At 41.1% G+C, this 18,801-nt stretch overlaps 1 protein-coding gene across 2 annotated transcripts in view; it reads left to right on the top strand.

The window, feature by feature from the left end:
• Positions 1–18,801, top strand: part of DCDC2 (doublecortin domain containing 2) — an 80,667-nt gene that overhangs the window by 28,217 nt on the left and 33,649 nt on the right. For both annotated transcript variants that reach the window (XM_076330637.1, XM_076330638.1), the window contains exons 5-7: positions 643–789; positions 1,879–1,933; positions 4,400–4,601. In XM_076330637.1, coding sequence (XP_076186752.1) covers positions 643–789; positions 1,879–1,933; positions 4,400–4,601 — 404 coding nt within the window. The remainder of the gene's footprint in view (positions 1–642; positions 790–1,878; positions 1,934–4,399; positions 4,602–18,801) is intronic.

The following is an 18,801-nucleotide window of genomic DNA, read 5'->3' as shown; positions in this document are numbered from 1 at the left end:
ATTAATTATTGGTATTGTAGGTGCCTAAGATACACAGCTTCTTGTTATAATGTATTATTGTATTTCCTGCTACTTTCAGCCTTACCCCACCAGGTACAGCCATGTTTCAACCTTCTGATCCATACAATATAACAATATAAGTGCAATATTATCAACTTGGTCTGTGTTAGGTGGACAGATCCTGGGTTTTCAGTTGTGGGGCCATGAATGCCCTGTTATTCCCAGATTACTGCATAGTGCCCCGAGCACAGATGGGAGGTGGAACTTGCTATGAGAGGGGTCAGGAACTCATGGAATAGATCCCTTCCAAGGTATCAGGAGAAAGGCATTAAAGAGCACCTAAGTACAAAGTAATTTATTTCATTTTAGAAATTATGAGAGTATTTAATCTGTCATAGGACTTCATAATTCATTAGTTTTATATAAACTGTGATTTAGGTCATTATTTTGCTCTGTCTTTCCTTGTCTTTTGGTTTTTATGTAGCGACTGATCATTGTATGACATCCACTGTACTTTACTGGGTTTCATATCTGGAAAGTCAACATGATTTAGTGAGTTTAGATTAACGTAGCTTTCAACGCTCTTAATACACCTAGCTGAATGTTAAGGCTTATTATATTAAGCATTTTCATATTTTTCAGACTTTACACTTTAGATGGAAAACTTGTTCAGAATGGGTCAGACTTGGAGAATGGGCAAATTTATGTTGCAGTGGGTAGAGAAAAGTTTAAGAAGTTGCCGTATGGTGATCTGCTGTTTAGCAAATCTACAATAAGAAGACCACAGGGGTAAGTTCTATACGTGTGTGATATACTTCTCATGTGCTTGTGTGTGTCAATTTGTTTACAAAGTACCACCAGTAAAGTACAAAATCATCATTCCAAGAACAAGGGATGGATGGATGGGTTAGGATGGATGCAAAACTTTATTGACAACTTTATTGAGAAAGCTGAGATAACAAAAACAAAAGAGAAAATGGAAATTCAGAAGGCTCTTTCACCTCATAAACATGCCATTGATCATGTATCACAAAATTAATGTCAGAGAAAGAATTATTTTTTACTTGGCTTAATTTATTTTTTTCCTGGACTGTAAGTGTGTACAGCTGAATGAGGTTAGGTGCAGCTACACCAGTCTAGATCTACTCTTGCTTGGTAATGTTTTGTGGAATATGTGCTCCCTTAAGAATGCTTTATGTTTGGGTCTATATTTAGTGGGCTAGAATTATCACATAACAGAGTCCTAAACCAGATCCCTGTAAGGAGAAACTTGGGCTTTTAGTACCTTTGGAAAGCATGAAAATTGGGAGCCATTTCATTGAAATAAATGGGAAGAAATGGAAATTTGTCCCACAAATTGGTGTAATTTAGGGAATTTGTCCCATATTCTGCATATAAACTGGAGTGTAATTTATATATATATATATATATTTTTTTTTTTTTAGTGAGCAACTGTAGACAATGTGAATAACTTGAAAGTATTTTGGGAAACAGCATTTGCAACAAATTAAAGGACAGTGAAAAGCTATGTTGATCAATTGATGTAAACAGTTTTATTGAAATTGCCACAACTTTTCATTATAATAGTTGTAAGGATCTTTCACATAGTAATTCACTGAATACTACGCTGCAAATTTTCAGTATATAAAGTATGCATTGTGGGGAAATGTAACACATTTGTTTGAATAAGTTAATGATTATGTGTTTAAATATAGTCTAGTGAACAGAAATAAGTGATTCTTAGTAAAAATATACAATGAATAAAACAATTAACTCTGTTGCCATAGCCAACTTGGTGTTATCTGACTTGGTTATAGATACTTAGTGTCTATGATAGTGACAGTGTACACAATTCTAAGATACGGCTTATTTCTGCAGTTCCAAAGCCTCTGTACTACCTCCGATTGTGGGATCTCGAAAGTCTAAAGGCAGTGTAAGTATCAAGTGCCATAATAAAGTCTGTTTCTAATTTTGCTTAATTCCAGCAGATGGAAAGTCCCTGTCCTTCGGGTTTTAATTAAATCTGAAGAGAAAAAATCCACAGCCACCTGGTGGTATGCTTATTAAAGCTTGATGAATCCGTAGCTATTTGCAGTGTCAATTAGACAAGAGAAACCTGAGAAAATATTATTGCAATAATGGCTGCTTTATTTTTTATAAAACCTTCCATAGCAAAGATCAGCTGCTGCCTTGAGGTATTTCCCATAAACTTTGTCAGCTATCTTTGTTTATTTGTTAAATTATTTATTCAAATTATACACCTAAAGAAAAAACACAGAACCTTTTACAAAACATCTTGCAGAAAATGGTGTTTCTGCATGTTGAGTCTGAGTAAGGCCCTAAACCAGTTTCCTATCTATCTGATGTGTTTTGCCCTAGCGAACCATTAAATACAGAGCTTGAGCCTCCACTGCTTTGTATCCTGTATAGCTGTTTATATGTGTACAAAATGAGTCCACTGTGGATTTAAAACAGTGCCAAATCAGAATATAAGTATCTGCACCGACTGTACAAGCGCAGTTTACTCTACAAGTACAAGACAGCAGAGAGTCAGACTCACAGTCTGTCATTATAATTGTGGTAGTTGATCATGTCTATTCACTGTTTACAGAACAAAAAAGCCTGAAGCCACTAAACAAAATAAGCAATAAAATATACATGTGTCTGTTCCATTCTGTTGAAATTCAGTAGAAGATAAAACCTTAGTAAAGAACATACTTTCAAGTGGTGTTTGTTTTTTAAAATGTGAGCTTTGCAATTCTAGCGTTTGTAAATATAACTCGTTAACAGTTTTAACTTCTTGCCTCTTCTTGCCTATTACTTAACAGCCTATACAGAAAATTATTTGATACTAACTTTTATTCCATTGGGATTGTAATACGCACTGATAACAAGTGTCAAAATTTAAGGAGGCAGGAATGTGTACTACTGCTCTTAAAGTTCTAATGCAACACTTGAACTGGTATAAATCATGCAATTGTTTGTTTCAATTTGATATCTACAGTTTTTTACTATTATTGCTTGGGAATAACAGTCTCCAGTTTGAATTAGAAGAGGCTGAAATATTGCTCTGCCCTCATATCTCTTTACAGAGAGAGGATAAATGGTAGATTTGATGGTATTGGTAGATAAATGGTAGGTTAGATGGTAAAAGCTAGATGGTATTTAAGTAAGATATTTTAAACAGAACTGATTTCTACTGATTATGTGAAAACTAGAAGGATCACATAAAAGTATAATAATGTATGCAGGATTTTTTAAAGAGATGTGGGATTTCTTTCAGGACTTATTTTTCTGAAAGATTTTAATGTTATATAGTATTACCTTTTAACTTTAGCAGTGAGTTCTAAAGTGACACAAATTGTTCATGCAGCTACGCTAGGTGAAACAATGAGGTAGAATATATTTGTCTTCTGTGATTTAGCTAAGACTGTGATAAGGTGAACAGTTCCAGATACTGATAAGGTTTTCTGCCCTATCTGCTTGAGTGTTTTGTTTTTATATGGAGTGTTTTGACAGAACTGGATTAGGAAGGAACTACACGTACTGTTAGACTGGCAAAACTAGGAGGCTGACAGCCTCTAATGAGAGGCAATGATGAGGGTGTTCCATTGGTAAAGTCTTTACGCAGCCTAGAATGATATAAACAGTACCCTAAAGGGCTGCTATGTACAGTTCAGGTTTTTATGATGTTGATTGTGAACAGATTTAGACTGAAGAAAAATGTGTATAAATAATGAAATCTCTGGCTAGTACACCCAGGATCATACATACATCAAAGCTGTAAAAATAAGGACCAGGTTTCTGATTCTGTTTCTAGATACACTACAGAACAAGCAGAGGAACTGGCTGATGTCCTTGGAGGTGATTCAGAGGTGATGTGTTGGCAGACCCCTTTCTTAGTGTCTACTTGGCAGTCAGTGTTACTGCCACACAAAGACTGTCATCCTCTTCCAGCTGCTTTTGACACTTAGCAGATTAATGCCCATGTCTCATTTACACAGACAATGAATTATTCACAAGTTATATATGTTACATCTTGTGACTTTCCACACATATGCATAGATGAGATATGGCTGTATATCATATGCATGCATGTATAGATTCACCTAGCCATTCTTTTCATCAAATGAAGTATTATTTCCTTATAATAAATGTGTTATTTTTCTCCTGGAGTTATTGAGGAGCATTTAATCAGTCGGATCATATAGTAAGTTGATGAGATAGTTACAGTTTTCTGGATAGTTTAAGATATTGCTTAACTGTACTGATTGTAAATTAATATGCTTCTTTAACACCTGATACCAATCCTTAGTACTAAAAGGTTGAGATTATATTGAAATTAAAAAAATAAACTTTGTCATTTTAATCAGTGATAATTATGTACACTTCTTTTCAGGGAAATGATCGGCAATCTAAATCTACCGTTGGATCCAGTGACCCGGGAGAAAACAGTTCCTCACCTCAGCCTCCCAAAGGGAAGGACAAAAAAAGCCAGAATCCAGAGGATTCTGTGTTCAGACGACACTTTTCTAACAACTCTACAAAAGTAAAACAGACAATAAGAGTAATGGCTTCCACAGGAGTCCTTCAAGATAATGGTCAGTACCGAGATAAACGCTATCGTAGCATAGTGGCTTTTGATCTTCACTTAAAACAGTGAAACAGTGGAATAATATGCTTGCGTAGTTCTTGAATTGTCTGTTTACTCTGGCTAACTGAATTTACAAAAGTTCTTTCTGCTTAGGAAACGTACCTACGCATAACTGCTACATTCCTGGCTTCAGTTACATACCACAGGAGACTGTATATGATATTTAGTATACCTTGCAAGTTAAACTAATATGGACCTGTCTTTATGCTTTTGATAAAAGCATAATAGAAAACATATTTTGACCATTTTCCCACTGTTCTGCCCTGCAAAAAAGTGAAAAAAAGGAGCTGGTCTGCTCAAAGGGCACCTCGCTCTCCCTGAGGATCCCTGTTTAGCTGCCTGGTTCTGTATAACAAAATGACTAGACCCTGAGGGAATAACACAAACATGAACTCCAGTTAGCCGATAGCTGCTGAGACTAATCATACAGCAGAGCTGCTGGAGGCACTTCCAGAATTTCTCCGCCACTGTGCTGTGGCAGCAATTTAGAAATTTAGTCATAAACATCCTCTTTGAGAAACTGCTTTTCCTATCTTATGGTGTGATATTCCCCCTCCCCCCCATTTTTTTTTAATGGCTGGAGGACTGTCCCCTCACTACAGATATTGCTGACATGCTGGGATGGCTATTTTTCCTCATTAGTAATAGTTTCAAAAGTCATTAATACAGGCCAATTAATATCTGTCAGGAGAAATAAATTATACTTTTCATAGCATTTTACATTTCTTCTCACTGCTGTTTAAGTGTTAAAAATTAAGTGTGCAATAACAAATCATGGTCTAAAACATCAGTATATGTCATCTAACAGCACAGTCTTGTACCTCTGTTTGTCTAGAATCATGACTTGTAAATTTACTTTGAGTCAGGAGCAAGTTTGTAAATTTGAGTTTTAAAATGACATAGACAGTGGGATGGAGTGCACCTTCAACAAAAGTTTGCAGACGACACCAAGCTGAGTGGTGTGGTCAACATGCCAGAAGGACGGGATGCCATCCAGAGGGACCTGGACAAGCTCGAGAAGTGGGCCTGTGTGAACCTTATGAGGTTTAACGAGGCCAAGTGCAAGGTCCTGCACCTGGATCGGGGCAACCCCCGGTATCAATACAGGCTGGGGGATGAAGGGATTGAGAGCAGCCCTGCCGAGAAGGACTTGGGGGTACTGGGGGATGAAAAGCTGGATATGAGCCAGCAATGTGTGCTCGCAGCCCAGAAGGCCAACCGTATCCTGGGCTGCATCAGAAGAAACATGGCCAGCAGGTCGAGGGAAGTGATTCTGCCCCTCTGCCCTGCTCTGGTGAGACTCCACCTGGAATACTGAGTCCAGCTCTGGAGTCTTCAGTACAAGAAAGACACGGACCTGTTGGAGCGGGTCCAGAGGAGGGCCACAAAAATGATCAGGGGGATGGAACACCTCTCCTGTGAAGAAAGGCTGAGAGAGTTGGGGTTGTTCAGCCTGGAGAAGAGAAGGCTTTGGGGAGACCTTATTGCAGCCTATCAGTACTTAAAGGGGGCTTATAAAAAAGATTGCAGCAAACTTTTTAGCAGGGCCTGTTGCGAGAGGACAAGGGGGAATGGCTTTAAACTAAAGGGAGGTAGATTTAGACTAGATATAAGGAAGAAATCCTTTTTACGCTGAGGGTGGTGAAAGACTGGAACAGGTTGCCCAGAGAGGTGGTGGATGTCCCATCCCTGGAAACATTCAAGGTCAGGTTGGACGGGGCTCTGAGCAACCTGATTTAGTTGAAGATGTCCCTGCCCACGGCAGGGGGATTGGGCTGGATGACCTTTAAAGGTCCCTTCCAACCCAAACTATTCTATGATTCTATGAAAAGATCAATGAAATATAATCTTTTGTAATATAATTGTCTTTTCAAGAGTAAGCTTGTTGAATTTCAGGTTTATTTTAGTCTTGATTCAATACCATTCTATCCTTTTGCTGGTAAGTGGACATAATTTTAGCCAACTCTTTTTTGGTCAAGTTTTTTTTCTTACTGTAGAATGATGATTATATTATAATGAAAGTGACTGGAAACATTTGTCCTTTATAACTCATGAAATGACTGAATATATTCTTCTTGAAATCATCATGGCGTATCCCCACTTTTTACTGATTGAGTGGTGCATACTAAAAACATATGAGGGAGAGACTACCAGAGCTGACCTCTCAGAGGGGGCCTTGCATGCTTGGCTTACCATTTTTAAAGGCTCAGAATCATTATGTAAGACACAAAGAATGCAGGGAAGGGCTTTTACATTTAGGCAGTTGTCTACCCTGGATACCTTCAATTGTTGACATGTTTTCTTTTTTTTTTTTTTTTTTTTTTTTGAAACAGATGCATTGACTTCTGTTGGGAAATGCTGGTACAGAATTCTTTATACAGAGCTCAAAATCCACGTGTTCTGATCTAGTCTCCTGTTCAGAGTACTGAACTGCTCTGAACCTCTGAGTAGACAGATCTCAGTCAGATCTCTTACGTTAAGAACAGCCAAGCCACATAACATTTTCTGTTAGGTATAGTGCCATTATGGTGGTTTTCTAGACACTATTTTTTCTGGCCTGAGGATTTTTGTAAGTAAAGTTTCTACAGATGTTTCCTGGAAGCAAATGGACCCCTCTTGCCAAGGTGAGAGAAATTTGTTCTTTGCCTTTGTCGGCGTTGCATTAGGTTATCAGAGGTTTCTGATTGCTTTCTTTCATTTCCCAGTGGAGGGAAGAGTACTCTCTGTCCTTTCAGCAGGCAGTGACTAAGAGACAAATCTTACTTTGGTAGATAGCAGACAAATATAGGGAGATATTTACCTCTCCATATTTTGAGCTATTGCTTCTCCACCTGCTGACAGAAATGGTTGGAAATCCACGAAGTGTATTGAATAAATGACTGCTTGCTTCTCACTTCAGCTTTTCCATACTTTGTGAGTCTTGCATAACTAGGAGAAGCTATTCAAGGCAACCAATTCTCTGGTTTGAGCTAAAGTGTATGTTGGGAGAAGCTCTCTGTTCTTTCTGTGCTCCTCTGTTTATCCTCCATGTATGAAGACCTGCTAGCAGAAGTGGGAATGGGCAGTTTGATGTGTGTGCTGTTCTGCAAGTCTAGACAGACCTAGCTGGTCATGCAGGCAGTTGCTGAGGGAGATGAAGTCTCTAGGTTGAATTCAGACAACAGTATGGGATGAGAAATCCAGAGCTGTGTAATGGATTTCTGTTGGGGTGCAATCCCTGCTCTCAGTGGATCTCTGTTGATGAGGAGATATATACTAAGCCAGTGAGAACTGTTTTCTTTTGCCAAGCACAAAAAGCAAACCATCTCATGCTCCTGTAAGTCTTTAGGCCAACTACAGTGACAATTGCAGACTTGTGAACATCTACAGACTTAACTTTCCCCAGTTAAATTCCCCAATATTTGTTCAGCCAGATCAAGTGGAAAATATTCCAGGAAGCCGTTGCCTTAAGCTTCTCATCACAAGGCTACTATTCAAAGTGATTTTCAGCCCTACTTGTATTTTAACAAGAGGTGCATCCCTATTATTACATTATTCTAGTCCTGCTTAAATGTATTTTTTTGCCACATGATTCAAACTAAATTTAATAATGTTGTATTTATTTATTTTCTCATTCCCTTTCTGGTTCCATTTTTCTTTCTGGTATTTTGCAGTAAGTATGACAAAATTTTTTATGTTATCAAGAGCAAAAGTAGGATGTCCCATTTCCTGCATTTTGCTTTACAAGCCCTCAATAATACTAGATAATATCCTGTATTCACCATTTCACGTGAGAAACCACGTGCAGTTGTTCTGAGTCTGTTAGGTCTTAGTGGAACACTTTTTTGCTATGGCATTTTTTTAAATAAGTGGTTTATCATTGTGTGGAAAATGTGTGAAGGGTGCATGGAGCACTGGAGAGAGATCCCACTTGTCCCTTTTCTTTCCCTTTAGTCATTTTGGCTGAAAACTTGTAAGGGAGTGCTCCAGGTCCCTTAAAATCCACAGAGGTTTTTTTGTTTGTTTTGGATTTTTTCCCCTCTCCAGAAGAGGTAGAGCTGTGCTTGCTGCAATAGTTTTTGTCATGCTAGCCAAGCAATATGTCTGAACCACATTCTGAAATAGGTGTGTCTCATCATAAGAGAGGGTAATTCAGCCCCTGTACCCAGTTTATTTTCTGAATTGTCTGAGGTCTAACAGACTGGTAGAGGTACCCAACCTTTTGACAAGAGCTGATGCTGTTGGCAAAACGTCTGAGGTTTCTTTTCACCCACTGAGGCAAGTGGCGTGTGTCACCTTTTAAAGACAAACAGAAATGTCCTTCTGGAAGTGGATGGCATTTGAGGTGCAGTGTTGGAGAGGAGGCTGAGCCAGGACTAAGGAAGAGTGCTAATAGCTGTTGCTGCTCCTACTGCAGGAACGAGGCAAGGCATTCATATCAAATGATACGTTTTTTCATAATCACCCTGTTAACCCAGCCAAACTGAAGACTCTACACTGAGTGCGGTTTCTTTTTGTTTTGTTCTGAAGCATGGTGAATTGGGTAACTTACCCATATAGCGGCAAAATCTAAACATTCACAATGTTTAATCCAGTGCTAACTGTATACAAGAACTTTTTAATGTGCTATTGTTGTGAATGTGGCACAAAAATATAGGAAACTATTTCATACTGAAATAACTAATATACCAGAAAAAATTTCATGTATTTCATCATTAACATTAAGCACTAAAACGTACCTATAAGATTGTTAGTGGTACCTAATACCACTCAATTACTTTGAAATTGAGTGCTTCAATGTACTTAGTATACACATTTCCCTAGAATGCAATAATGCCTTTCAGAGACATAGATAATGTCTAGATTTATAGCTACAATTGTTTAAATTTACCCTTATTTTTGAGAATCTCTTTAGACAGCATTTCTTTTCTAAAACATTTTTTTTAAATTATTAACATGATAGTAGTTTTATAGCTGGAACTATTCTTGAGCAATATACTAATAGTAGGTTGTGTGTTACTCAGATAATAACTTTTGTAGGTTTGATGCGTGCAGACAGATATTTTATTTTATTTCTTTTTTCTATTGAATCCTAGGAATGTAAAAGAGGAGTTAACACACCATGCCATGTTTGGTAACCAAAGTCTATCACTGTATGTTCCTTTTCATTGTTCTGTCCCATGTAAATGAACAGCAGGCTTCTCTCTGCAGAGTCAAAAGTACTAGGAGATAAACATCTCCACGTGGGATGTGAAGGATTCTTAAATTGCTCTTGCACTTTTTTTGCCCATATTTGTCTGCCTGTGAGAGATGGTGGCATTTGCAGGCAAAATCTGGGGAAAGAGGACGACTCTTGAAAAATCAGAGCAAAGGTCTTTTCACTCAGGTCTGACCCTGCGTGGGAGCTCCACTGTAGTCAGAACATATGTAGCTTGCAGTGAAGTAGTTCAAAGAAAATGTACTACAGTATACTGACCCCAAAGGAACATCTTCTATGCAGTTGTTGTCTCCCAAGTGTTTTTTCTGGTCATATCTCAAGATGAAGTGACCTGAAGCACAGGCCAGGCAGGCTGTAGGAGCTGTAAGCTGTTAGTGTGGAGTGCTGTAGCTTCAGTATTCTCCTGCCCAGCCAACCCTCTGTGTCAAAGACTGCCCTTGACAGAAACCCAGTTGGACCATAAAAATATAGGGTTGCAGAGGTCAGCATTACACCATATTTCTGTCCTTTATTATTTGAAGGGACTGAACTGTTGTGTGATTTGTGATGATGTTAAACTTACTGCCAAAGGGATATTATATTGTGACTTGATAGCCTGTTTTGCTATCAAGTTTGTTTCTTTATTTCTCATTAACTGAATCATTTTTCACCTGTGGGACTATCTATCGAGTTAAATATAGCACAGGAGCTTGATTAAGTATTTCCACCAAATTATCTGTCTGCAGGTGGGAAGTGGAAGTTCTTAGCTGGTTGATGTACATTTTAGAACAGAGGTAGGCGGTGGAGTAGTCCCCTTGAAAAGCTTTCCCTAGAGAGCCTCATCAGTCAAATCAGCTTTATGAGCCCACTGACTACAACTCTGTCAGTGGGGGGTCCGAGAAACAAGTAGATGCATTGAAGTAAGCAAAGCCTGAAACATTCTGCCCTCATCAGCATTGGCATTGTTTTTATGGTGCATCATAGGAGAGTCACCTGGCTCAGTTTTGACCTGTGCAGCCCTTTCTCTACCAGAAAAAAAGCTTACAGCAGGGAAGTTGCACTACCATGTTTCCTTGGTAACCAAAGAAAAACCAGTTTGCCTCTTTCAAGCAGACCAGGTTGTGGCTGGCTTCTCTGCCTGCTTCTTTTGACATACTAAGGTGACCTTTAGCATACCAATGAAGCAGGACAGAAAGAAATGTTAGAAATATGCAAAATTTTCATACCCAGATGACCTAGCGTGTCTCTATCCTACAGCCTGTTGTTCATGGCTCAATAGGCTCAAAAGGGGTTTAACCTGCCTGCCCATCTCTTGTTTCCATGGAGTACATCTGAATGTACTTACCCCCTTCTTGAAATAAGAACAGAAAGTGTGAAGATCATCGTTTGCAGCGTTCTTTGGAAAACGTGTTCTGGTACGTCACCTGAGGCATCAGATTCACCAGGCAGCCCATCTGGTGCTATTTCCAACTTTCTGTACGTCAAGCAACAGTATTGTCATTGTTCTTGTCTAAGTGTTCCCAAACATAGCTGCTACTGAAGTTGGATTTCAGCCCGCTGTTATGAACTTCATTTCTGCACTTTGCAGAAATCAGTATCCTGAGTGGGCAGGTCTTCAAGCAAATCTGTAAGCTAAGCCCACTTCTTGTACCTGTGTCCTGCAGTGGTCATGGTCTTGCTGCAGGGAAAGCTTTCTCACCCAAGCCAGACTCTCTGACAGCCTTTGTTCTGATTAACCCCATGGAGAGCTCCTAGTAGAGAAGATGATCTGCAGGAGACGTTCCCAACTCCATTTCTACTTGTCTTTTTTTATCCCTAGAGGACATCTTGTAGGGAGTCACTGCTGTCTGCTCTGCTTTCCATACTGTTGAGGTGGTGCATCAGGGAGAGGCTTACTTCTTGCTGATGACTGAACCAGTCAACCTTCACCAGCTTTCTAGTTTATACTGTAGGGTGCTGCGACACTTTCATACCTGTGTCATTGCCGATTGCTCATCTGTGAAGCTGAAGCTGTTAATAAGTGTATGTATACATTTTTTATCTGTCTTTTTTTAAAGAAAATTCATAGTAAATAATCTTTTTTGGAGCCTTTCAGATTCTCTTGTTATGAAGGCTTCATTAAGACTGAGGAGGGTAATAGGTAGAGAGCATCTAATTTCTTTTCAAGGAAATAAACCTATTTCTGAGGAAATAATTTTTTTTTTTCTCATGGCTAGAATTGTTTGAATGTATCAATATGGCAAAGATAAATCATAGAATCATTAAGGTTGGAAAAGACCTCTAAGATCATCGAGTCCAACCATCAACCCAACACCACCATGCCCACTAAACCATGTCCCTAAGCGCCTCATCTACACGTCTTTTAAATATTTCCAAGGATGGGGACTCAACCGCTTCCCTGGGCAGCCTGGTCCAATGTTTCACCACTCTTTCAGTACAGACATTTTTCCTCACGTCCAATCTAAACCTCCCCTGGCACAACTTGAGGCCATTTCCTCTTGTCCTATCGCTAGTTACTTGGGAGAAGAGACCGACACCCACCTCGCTACAACCTCCTTTCAGGTAGTTGTAGAGAGCAATGAGGTCTCCCCTCAGCCTCCTGTTCTCCAGGCTAAACAACCCCAGTTCCCTCAGCCACTCCTCATAAGACTTGTTCTCCAGACCCCTGACCAGCCTCGTTGCCCTTCTCTGGACACGCTCCAGCACTTCAACGTCCTTCTTGTAGTGAGGGGCCCAAAACTGAACACAGTATTCGAGGTGCGGCCTCACCAGGGCCGAGTACAGGGGCACAATCACTTCCCTACTCCTGCTGGCCACACTGTTTCTGATACAGGCCAGGATGCCATTGGCCTTCTTGGCCACCTGGGCACACTGCCGGCTCATGTTCAGCTGGCTGTCAACCAGCACCCCCAGGTCCTTTTCCGCTGGGCAGCTTTCCAGCCACTCTTCCCCAAGCCTGTAGCGCTGCATGGGGTTGTTGTGACCCAAGTGCAGGACCCGGCACTTGGCCTTGTTGAACGTCATACAGTTGGCCTGGGCCCATCGATCCAGCCTGTCCAGGTCCCTCTGCAGAGCCTTCCTGCCCTCGAGCAGATCAACACTCCCGCCCAACTTGGTGTCGTCTGCAAACTTACTGAGGGTGCACTTGATGCCCTCATCCAGATCATTGATAAAGATATTGAACAAGACCGGCCCCAAAACTGAGCCCTGGGGAACACCGCTCGTGACTGGCCGCCAACTGGATTGAACTCCATTGACCACAGCTCTCTGGGCGTGGCCGTCCAGCCAGTTTTTGACCCAGCGCAGAGTCCACCTGTCTAAGCCGTGAGCCGCCAGCTTCTCGAGGAGAATGCTGTGGGAGGTGGTGTCAAAGGCCTTACTGAAGTCCAGGTAGACCACATCCACAGCCTTTCCCTCATCCACTAGGCGGGTCACCTGGTCATAGAAGGAGATCAGGTTGGTCAAGCAGGACCTGCCTCTCATGAACCCGTGCTGGCTGGGCCTGATCCCCTGGTTGTCCTGCACATGCCTTGTGATATGTAGAGATAAAGAATAGTGAATATCACATGGTATATAAAATCTATGGTTTGAGCTCATCTGTGATTCTTTGAAATTGCATCTCAGAAAGGGGCATTGTAGATTTAGGAAAACCTCACAGAAAGAAAAAAAATGGTTAGGGATCTGAAAAAATACACATGAAACAAAAGAAGCTGGGATTTTTATTGCATCAAAAAAGAAGTCTTTTTATTTAAAAATACTATGTTGGATAAGAATAATACCCAGCATTGTGATAGATATTCCTAACAAACTGTGGATGTGATGTAAAAAATCACATATCAAGTTCTAAACCAGTTGCTAATTAGAAGGAGTATTTCAAATCAAAGCATAGATTAGCCATTGTCTGGCTACTGTTGTTTTTTTTTTCTTTTTTTTTTTTTTTTTTCCTTCCCCCCCCTTCCTCCCCCCCTCAAAGCATCCCATGCTCGCATTGTCAGATGTAGGGTACTGGTGTGGATGAACCACAGATCTGATATGGTACCACAGTTTCTACAGTGCTACATTCTGTTTGTTAGAAAATCAGACCTTTCTTTTAAATAGTCGTCAGCGGAGGCTTAAAACTGGCTAGAAACACATAGTGGTTAGAGCGTTCATTTTTATTTTTGCACGAACGGTGTGACAGTTTGCACATGGCACAGATGGGAATGAATTGTCTTTTCTTCCTTTCCCTTCCATCCTTCTAGCTCTCTGAAATGAGGCTTTTAGTGTCTACCATACAATAACTTTCTGTTTCCATATGAATGCGGTGGTAATTTGGTTTCCAACAGAAAGATTTTCTTAATGCCTTTTCAGATCTCTGATGTTTTATCCTTACAGTAGCTGGTAAGTGTTCTTATGAAGGGTAAAATCATAGGAAATTAATTTCAGGAATTCTGGCAATAAATTAGGACAACTGACATTAAGTGTACCATGCATTTAGTAATGAAGAATACTGGTAAATCAATAGGCTTTTTAAGGAAGAGTAGAGATGTGAAGTAGAAAATACTCTTTTTTCTTACCCTCTTGATTTGTTTCAGGTCAATTATTTAAATAGTGTTAGTCTCTATAATTTTTGCTGCCAGAGTCTAAATATGCTGCTGTCTGAATATATTAATGAATACAAGTTTTATAAATTTTGCTTAATCTGGGCACAAATGTGAATATATTTATGTATATCATAAGATACATAGCTCTCTAAATTTCCGAATAAGTTGAGTCAATTCCTTCTGCAAGTGTATCTAAAGAGGTGGATGATACTGTGATGTGAGTCAGTGCATCAAGATCTTTATTCCTCTGTTTGTCTCACTTTATTTGGCTTGTGTTTTGAATTAATCCCTGAGTCCAACAGCATGGCTTTCTTCTGTTAACTCCTGGCTCAGATAAAAAGTTTGTAACCATCATCAGGTCTGAATTTTGAGATCTCAGTGGTGAAGGGTGCTCCATGTGAAAGGTTCTTGCAAGAAGAGGTGTGGGATTCTGCAGGAGATAACATGGAGTCTGAAGTCAAGATGAACCACTATCAAAATAGCCACATTTCAGAATGTGCTTAAGCGTGTATTTATATTTTTTTTTTCACTATGTTGCACTAACATGCATGCTTAACCTTTTTAAGCATACGGTCTAGGTTTCATTTCTTTTACTGAGACTCTGGCACCTGCTTGCTTAAAAGTAAAAGAGTGTGTTCATGAAGAGACCCGATCTGTCAGTCACATACTCACTTAACTGTGTCTTTGTTAGACTCACTCATGTGCTTAAATTTAAGCATGGACATGTGAATTTGGAAGCTCAAGGCTTTACACATATTTATTCTTTGAAGAAGGAGCTATTATCCTAAACCTAAAATATATAAATCACCACACAAATCATTGGGAAAACATAGGAGTTTGTTTAGTGCTATTAATATTTAATGGCAGTTTTCACACACATGGTGTTCTCAGTATCATCATTAAACAATGTGGATAAAACAGTTCATATTTCATATGACACAATTTATAGTCTTTGTTGCAGGAATAGAGCTAAAAGTTAATGATAAAGCCTCAAAGAAGTATATCATTCCTAACTGTATGAATTACTAGCTGTCATGATTTAACCTCAGTCGGCAACTGAGTACCACACAGTCGCTCGCTCACTCCCCCCCTGCCCCCCAGTGGGATGGGGGAAAGAATTGGAAGAGTAGAAGTGAGAAAAACTCGTGGGTTGAGATAAAAACAGTTTAATAATTGAAATAAAATAATGATAACAATAACAATAATTATATAAAGCAAGTGATGCACAATGCAATTGCTCACCACCCAGTGACCAATGCCCAGCCAGTCCCTGAGCAGCGGCCCCCCTGGCCAGCTTTCCCCAGTTTATGTACTGAGCACGACATCACACGGTATGGAATGTCCCTTTGGCCAGTCTGGGTCAGCTGTCCTGGCTGTGCCCCCTCCCAGCTTCTTGTGCACCTCCAGCCTTCTCAGTCGGTAGAGCATGGGAACCTGAAAAGTCCTTGACTAGTGTAAGCACTACTCAGCAACAACTGAAACATCGGTGTGTTATCAACATTATTCTCACCCTAAATCCAAAACACGGCACTGTACCAGCTACTAGGAAGGAAATTAACTCTATCCCTGCTGAAACCAGGACAGTATCCACCCCTTATTCTGTACCATCTACATCATGCTCAAGTCCCACATTTTCCAATACATTTCCATTAATCACCACCCCTTTTCCTGTTTTTTTAATATATATAGATATCATTCCCTTAGTCTATGGGCCATCCCTCTAAAATGTTCGGTGAGTTCATTTAGTCCATGACTTTGGGCTCCATCTGTCATAATAATCTTCCAGGGCAGGAAAGATGGAGATGGTATGTGGTGTTGGATTGTTTCATGTTGAAGTCAGTTCTGGTTCCATCATCACTGTGCTTTGCTCGGTTTCATCGAAGTTCATTCTTCATTAATCTGTGTGATTCTTATTGTAATATCATTAGTATGGCATATAATATTATGTAGCATTTAACATCATATAATTCAGATCATTGGCTATTTTCACCCAAAATCAAATCCCCCTGAGGTACACATTGGACTTCCCCATCCTTCCGCATTATCCACCAAGTGCACCCAGGTCCTTGAGCAAAAGTAATCCCACGGATGGGTTTGCCTTTGCCCGAGGCAGGAATAACCCAAACTGTTTTCTGCAACATATTTTTTATGTGCACTACAGGGACTTTATTCCCATCTACAGTACGTAAAAGTTCTGACTGGGCAGGGCCAGCTCGATTGGCAGATCCCCTAGTGTTGACTAACCAGGTGGCCTTTGCTAAATGCATATCCCAATGTTTGAATGTCCCGCCACCCATTGCTCTCAGCGTAGTCTTTAACAGTCCACTGTGTCGTTCAATTTTCCCGGAGGCTGGTGCATGATGGTGGATGTGATATACCCACTCAATGCCGTGCTCTTTGGCCCAGGTGTCTATGAGGTTGTTTCGGAAATGAGTCCCATTGTCTGACTCAATTCTTTCGGGGGTGCCATGTCGCCATAGGACTTGCTTTTCAAGGCCCAGGATAGTGTTCCGGGCAGTGGCATGGGGCACGGGATATGTTTCCAGCCATCCGGTGCTTGCCTTGGCGGGTTTGTGGGAGTGTGATATAATTGGTCTGCCAGGCCTCCCCATATTTCTATTTCAGCCGTCGTCCTCCATACCAGAGAGGCTTTAACCGCTTGGCTTGCTTGATCGCAGCGCGTGTTTCGCATTCATGGATAACCTGTGCAATAGTGTCCATGGTCAAGTCCACCCCTTGATCACGAGCCCATCTGTATGTTGCATCTCTTCCTTGGCGACCTGAGGTATCATGGGCCCAAGGAGCTGTAAATAATTCACCCTTATGTTGCCAGTCCAGATCCACCTGAGCCACATCAATCTCAGCAGCCTGATCCACCTGCTGGTTGTTTTGATGTTCTTCAGTAGCCCACTCCTGGGTACGTAAGCATCTGCATGACGGACTTTTGCAACCAGGTTCTCTACTCGGGCAGCAATATCTTGCCACAATGCGGCAGCCCAGATGGGTTTGCCTCTGCGCTGCCAGTTGCTCTGCTTCCATTGCTGTAACCACCCCCACAGGGCATTTGCCACCATCCATGAGTCAGTATAGAGATAAAGCACTGGCTGGTTTTCTCGATTAGCAATGTCTAAAGCCAGCTGGATGGCTTTCATCTCTGCAAACTGTCTCAATTCACCTTCTCCTGCAGCAGTTTCTACAACTTGTCGCATAGGACTCCATACAGCAGCTTTCTGCCTCTGATGCTTTCCCACAATACAACAGGACCCATCAGTGAACAGGGCATATTGCTTCTCATTTTCTGGTAGTTCATTATACATTGGAGCCTCCTCAGCACACGTCACCTCCTCCTCTGGCGGTATTCCAAAATCTTTGCCCTCTGGCCAATCCATGATCACTTCCAGGATTCCTGGGTGACTGGGGTTTCCTATTCGAGCCCGTTGTGTGATCAGTGCGACCCACTTGCTCCACGTAGCATCAGTTGCATGATGTGTACAGGGGACCCTCCCTTTGAACATCCAGCCCAGCACCGGCAGTCGGGGTGCCAGGAGGGGCTGTGCTTCAGTGCCGATCACTTCCGAAGCAGCTCGAACCCCTTCATATGCTGCCAATATCTCTTTTTTGGTTGGAGTATAGCGGGCCTCAGATCCTCTGTATCCCCAACTCCAAAACCCTAGGGGTCGGCCTCGAGTCTTCCCAGGTGCTTTCTGCCAGAGGCTCCAGGTAGGGCCATTCTCCCTGGCTGCAGTGTAGAGCACTTTTTTTACATCTTGTCCTGCCCAGACTGGCCCAAGGGCTACTGCATGAACTATCTCCTCTTTAATTTGTTCAAAAGCTTGTCGTTGCTCAGGGCCCCATTTGAAATCGTTCTTCTTTTGGGTCACTTGGTAGAGAGGGTTTACAATCAGACTGTAATTTGGAATGTGCATTCTCCAAAAACCCACGACGCCTAAGAAAGCTTGTGTTTCCTTTTTGCTAGTTGGTGGAGACATGGCTGTTACTTTGTTGGTCACATCCATTGGGATTTAACGACGTCCATCTTGCCATTTTATTCCTAAAAGCTGGATCTCCTGTGCAGGTCCCTTGACCTTACTTTGTTTTATGGCAAAACCGGCCTTCAGCAGGATTTGGACTATTTCCTTCCCTTTTTCAAAAACTTTTCCTGCTGTGTTGCCCCACACGATGATGTCATCAATGTATTGTAGGTGTTCCGGAGCTTCACCCTGTTCCAGTGCAGTCTGGATCACTCCATGGCAAATGGCGGGGCTGTGTTTCCACCCCTGGGGCAGTCGGTTCCAGGTGTACTGGACGCCCCTCCAAGTGAAAGAAAACTGTGGCGTGCACTCTGCTGCCAAAGGGATTGAGAAAAACGCATTAGGGATATCAGTTGT

This window comes from Aptenodytes patagonicus, chromosome 2 (assembly GCF_965638725.1).
Source record: "Aptenodytes patagonicus chromosome 2, bAptPat1.pri.cur, whole genome shotgun sequence".
NCBI classification, from domain to species: domain Eukaryota; kingdom Metazoa; phylum Chordata; class Aves; order Sphenisciformes; family Spheniscidae; genus Aptenodytes; species Aptenodytes patagonicus.
Note: the sequence above shows the minus strand (reverse complement) of the source record. Positions and strands in the feature narration are given on the sequence as shown.